The following is a 5,476-nucleotide window of genomic DNA, read 5'->3' as shown; positions in this document are numbered from 1 at the left end:
GATGATATCACATATAACAAGTAGGGTTGAAGTTGTAAACTAAGGGGTTGTTTAGTTCAAAATATCGTAATGGATTGGAATGAATTGGCATATCATAGAGGTATGGAGTTAGAACCCCTACTTGCTCAGAAGTGTTTGGTTCGATCTTGGAATGGATTGAGTATAGTAATAAGAAGGAATGGATTTTGTAACTTGAATTGGATGTATACATGGGTATGAGATTCCAAGGGGTTTGAGAATCCATTCCAAAACCCTCCAACCAAACACTAGAATAGATTGAATCACTAGAATGGATTGAATCCATTTCAATCAATTTCAAAGGTTCCAACAAAACACCTCCTAAAAAGAAAATGAGGGTATGTTATGAGATTTCAATAGAAAGGGATGGTTTAGTTTAAATCACATATTTCATTCTAAAAACTCTCGACAAAATTCTAAAGCAAGTGATTCAGTGTCGTTCCAATCTATTCCAGAATGCTTAACCAAACAGCTGAAGAAGTATCATTCACGAAACATTCTCGAAATAAATTAAATGGAGTTAAGGGCTGCTCTACATCATGCTGATGTGCCGATATGTAATAATTGATTATTCATTATCATTTCCACAATATACAAATTACACCTATCAATTTTATCCTCTTTCCCATATCAAAAATATCATATACTAACATAACAAGTTAACAAACACACCAAAATCTTCCATGCTGGCTAGCTAACATAATTTTTGAAGGAAAGAAATAATAGCTAAATAGCTAACTCACTATGTATTATTTTTTGCCTCACTAAACTATAAATCTATAATAATGATTAATTAATATTTACATTGATATCAAATTTAATGAAAATTAATTAGAGAGTCTCTGTCAATTTCGTTCACATAACCGAACAAGCATTCGGGTTTTCATCACTGAACATCTGAGGCGGATGTGAGTATTCTGGTTCATGCCAATATCCCACAGATTGATGACCATGACCATAACCAGAACTCGAACTTGAACCTTCTCCTAGCATTCTCGGGTCATAAATCGGAGCATAACCATAATCATAACTAAATGGAGTATACTCCATTTTGCTAACCTCAATCTTAGTAACATTGTCCTTTGATATATCACCACCACTTGGGCCGTTTTTCTTATCTCCGCCACCTTCCTTCTTCTCGTCACTTGATTCTTTGGGTTTTTCCGGTTTGGCATCGGCTTCTTTTGGTTTCTTATCTCCACCTGATCCATCTTCCTTCTTCGAAGGAGCTAGTTCTACGATTCTCTTCAGCTTTATATTCAAGTAAGGCAAGAGCTCTTTTAAGTTCATGGTTCCCTTTACTGTGATGAGATCTTTCTGTAGGTCAACATTTACGTCTTGTACACCTATAGTGAAACCAATTTCAAACCATAAGATGGAAGCTTAGGTAAGCAATAAAAGATGAGAGATGTCCATGATTTCTATCTTAATCAACAAACATTAATAAAAAAATTGTCATCCATGTATACCATGTCAACGTACATCCTAACCAATGAGAATTATAATAGACCTAGTTTCGTTGTTTCTAAATAAGTGGGTTTTTTCCTCACTATGACACAAACTTTCATTTTAAAACCGTCTTATACGTAACGTAAAAGCCAAACAAAAGCAGCTTCTCCTTTCTACATTTTAAAAGTTAAAACACTAACTAGAATCTAAAATATCAAACGTTGTTTTACATTAAGCAAGACGTACACCACTCATAAGGAAAGAAACAAAAGTGACAGCCAAAAATAAAGTCATCCTTGTTGATAAGTTGATAACAAATCATTTGAGGCTAACTTATGAAATAAAGACAACCACTTAAAATAAATCATTTGAGATTATATGTTACGTCAAATAAAAAAAAAAAAAAAAATTGGTGTATATGTAAAATAACTCACCTTCACATCTGCTGACGATTTTCTTTATCTTATGAGCGCATCCTTCACAATGTACTATTGTCTTTAATTGTACCGTAGCTACCGGAGGCTGCATAAGCGAATAATTAAACATTTAGAAATCTAGTTAAGCATTTTTCAAAACTTAATGATGACGATTAGCATATAGCAGATGATCAAAACGTAATTAAACAATGATATCAATGATATCGAACTTGCATCCGAAGATTAAACATATAAAACACGTAATAACGCTCATTGCGAACATATTAACCATTTAGTAAAATGATTCAACTCGGAATTGAGTTGATTATAATATTTATATGAGACAATTTCATAATAAGACTTATTGCTGAAAACTGACATGACCATGAATGATTTCAAAACTTAGCTAAACTACCACATAAATAGAGAGACCGTCTCCCACTAATTTAGTGGAAGACATAATAGAGAAAAAAAGGAAATTCAATGGGACCCTCACCCCATTATGTGAGAGGTCTCTCAATAATACTATTGAGAGCATTGAGAGACCGTCTCTCTGGAGTTTTTGTGATCAAAGAAAGATTAGGACAAGTTTGTTTGTTATACAAATAAAGATAATACACAACTACAATTATATATGATTACGTATGCAATCATTTTTGGCAGCTTCGTTTCAAAAAGCCACCTAACCAATTACAATTCTTTGATAAGAACCGGGAACACTACGGCATAGAGATCATTTTAATTAGATAGATGCTCTGTCTCATTAATGTCGTTTTTTAAGGATTGAAAACGAAACTTCGTAGCAGCAAATGTACGTTTTTTTTTTTTTTTTTTTTTTTAAAATTTTTGGTGCAAAGCAAATGTACGTTTATATGATTGAATTCTTATGTACCATACATTCAAAGGGGACTTAATTTCCAATAATGCTTAGACATGGCCGAAATATCGTCCTCAGGCATGGCTTTAAATATCGACCACACCATATATTATTTTAGACCATACATTAATAACACGCGTGCTAACTAATAAAAACTTGAATAGTACGATCGTGGAATTATATGTGTGGCGATTTATGATGGGTACATGATGTAATTATAATGCAATAAAATACTCAAATATTAAAAGGCAATCAAAAGTCAAAACATATTCTAACTTCACCTACCACAATCCACGCATTTCTTAATTTTCATAATTAAACTATTAAAGTCCATTTGTTTCCATTTTCCCTCATGATTATTAAGGAAAATGAAAACCAGCCAGTACTACTTCACTTCTTTTTATTAATACAGTTTTTCTAACCTATGAGAAATCAAAAAAAGAAAAAAACTAAATGTGTTTCTTGTAAATAGAAGTAAAAGTGATGAAATATTGTAATTTCCCATAAAAATAACATTTAATTTTTTCCTATTTTGATTTCTTATCCTATGCCTAGTGGGCATAGGTTAGAAAAACCCTTATTAATATTATCATTTTTACCACTAAAATATTCTTCCCTTTTCAAAATCTTGAAATTATATGAACAAAAGCTCGTAGAAAGTATTGTTTTTTTTGTGATAACTCTAATGCTTCTAAATTCTAATACTCGTAGTATGAACATTAATTTCCTAAAAAGTATTTTTTTTTTTTCGAGATAAATCTAAATACTACAAAATACGAAGCACATAATAAAAAAAGGGTAAGTCTCTCTTGGAATAGCAGTATCTGTCTTAAAGATAAAAACGGATAGGACAAATATTTTGTTAGTCTCTAAGCATTATTCTCATTTAGTCTAATTTATCATACTAGACTCGTTTTAAATTTTAAACGTATAAAAAAGAGGAAGTAACATGTAATTAGTCAAATAAGGCAGTAGGGGGGATGAAGAAAATATACCTCCTTGGTCTTCTCTTTATCCTTCTTATTATCCTCTGACTTCTTGTCATCGGATTTTCCCTCTGACTTCTTCTCCTCTGGTTTTTTGTCATCGGACTTCTTTTCGCCGCCTTCCTTAGCCGGTTTAACTGGCGGTTGTAGAGACACCAACTCTACCTTCTTCTTCATCTTCTCCTCTACTCTCTCCTTAAGTTTTATTGGGTCCACGTTCCCTGTCACTACCAATTTGTTCGTTGAACAATCTGTCTTTACGCTTTCCACACCTATTATTTCATACACCAAACACAATGTTACCACAAAATTATTATAACTTCACTAAATATTTACAGAATATACAAATTCTCTTATAAAACGATCTCAAACATAAAATTACTCCGTGTGAGAATAAAAATGACGTAGTTATATATGTGGGCAGTAGCTGAGCCAAGATGGGCTAGTAGAGCTGCTAACCCCGCTGGATGATGAAAACTTTGGAACTTCTCGTTATGATTTTGATAAACATTTAAATTTTACCGTATAGTATTACTCATTTGCCCCTCAAATTTATTTACCCCCTCTAACTACAAATTCTTAGTCAAATTTAGATAGCAGGTCAAACCAAGTGTAAACTAATATGGGTTTTGATTAAACAAACTACTCCTATAGTCCTATTGATGGGGGAACTTAAAACGGCCATAATATTCAATTCCAGAAAATCTCGAATACGTATCACGTTATCGTATGCCCAAACCAATTAGAATATAAAAAAATCACCTTTTTACCATATATACTAAGTAGAAACTGAATAAAATTAAACTAGGAATAAAATCTGGATATTTGTCCTCGAAAAAAAGAATTGGGTAAAAATAGAAAAAATTACCTTGAAAATTCTTGAGGGATTTACGGACTTTCTTAGCGCAGCCCTCACAATGCATGTCAAACTTAAGAACTGTAGTGGTAACTCCACTTTCTGCTTTCTTCTCTCCTTCATTGTTCTTCGTATCTTTCTCTTGTTTCTACACAAAAACAATTTACAATGAATACCAAAAAAAAAAAAAACAATTTACAATTTACTAAAGGGTAAACAACGGTAAAACCCATAAATTCAAAATAATAATAAAAAAAAAATTGAATGGAAGGAATTGTAGGAAGAAGTAAAAAGTAGAAACTAACCTCGCCCATAATTGTAAAAATAAGGACTAATTTGGAAATTTAAAAAGGGAGGAAATTTAAAATTAGGTGTGATATTAGAGATGAATGATGGAATGAATGAGTGAATGAAAGAAATATAGTAAGTGCGTGAATTTAATGGAGGGAAGTTTTCTAGACGTTGGAAATGGTTTGGAGAACAAGATATAAAACGTAAGGAAAGTGTGTGCATTTATAGATACGAATCAGGCTCGAATTTTCCGGGTTTTTTTTTTGTTTGGTGCTTTAGTCCGTGTTGGATTATTGGACTAGATGAATGTAGTTTTATATGTAGGCTCCGTTTGCCAAGATATTTCAGATATCTAATTTAGTCAGAGTAATTTATTTGATCAAAATTTCAGATACCTTATTTTTTTTATACGCATTTAGCAAGTAGTTTATTTAACCAAATAAGCTACCTGAAATGAAATGCTACCTAGAGTAGCATTTGAGATTTCAGGTACCTGTTTTGATTTAATTTTTCGTTTTTACCCCTTAAATTTATACAATTAAATAATTATCATATCCTTTTACGTCATTTCATCAAAATCGAT

General features: G+C 32.0%; 1 protein-coding gene across 1 annotated transcript; it reads right to left on the bottom strand.

The window, feature by feature from the left end:
* Window positions 1-782: 782 nt before the first annotated feature.
* LOC141647654 (heavy metal-associated isoprenylated plant protein 3-like) lies at window positions 783-5,180 on the bottom strand. The gene is made up of 5 exons (XM_074455935.1): window positions 4,908-5,180; window positions 4,615-4,750; window positions 3,756-4,018; window positions 1,902-1,989; window positions 783-1,364 (listed from the first exon to the last, which is right to left on the bottom strand). The coding sequence occupies exons 1-5, from the start codon at window positions 4,914-4,916 to the stop codon at window positions 874-876; spliced, it is 987 nt and encodes a 328-aa protein (XP_074312036.1). The 5' UTR covers window positions 4,917-5,180; the 3' UTR covers window positions 783-873.
* Between the last annotated feature and the right edge of the window lie 296 nt (window positions 5,181-5,476).

Source organism: Silene latifolia, chromosome 3, assembly GCF_048544455.1.
Source record: "Silene latifolia isolate original U9 population chromosome 3, ASM4854445v1, whole genome shotgun sequence".
In the NCBI taxonomy this organism is placed as follows: Eukaryota; Viridiplantae; Streptophyta; class Magnoliopsida; order Caryophyllales; family Caryophyllaceae; genus Silene; species Silene latifolia.
This window is presented reverse-complemented; position numbering and strand designations above follow the sequence as displayed.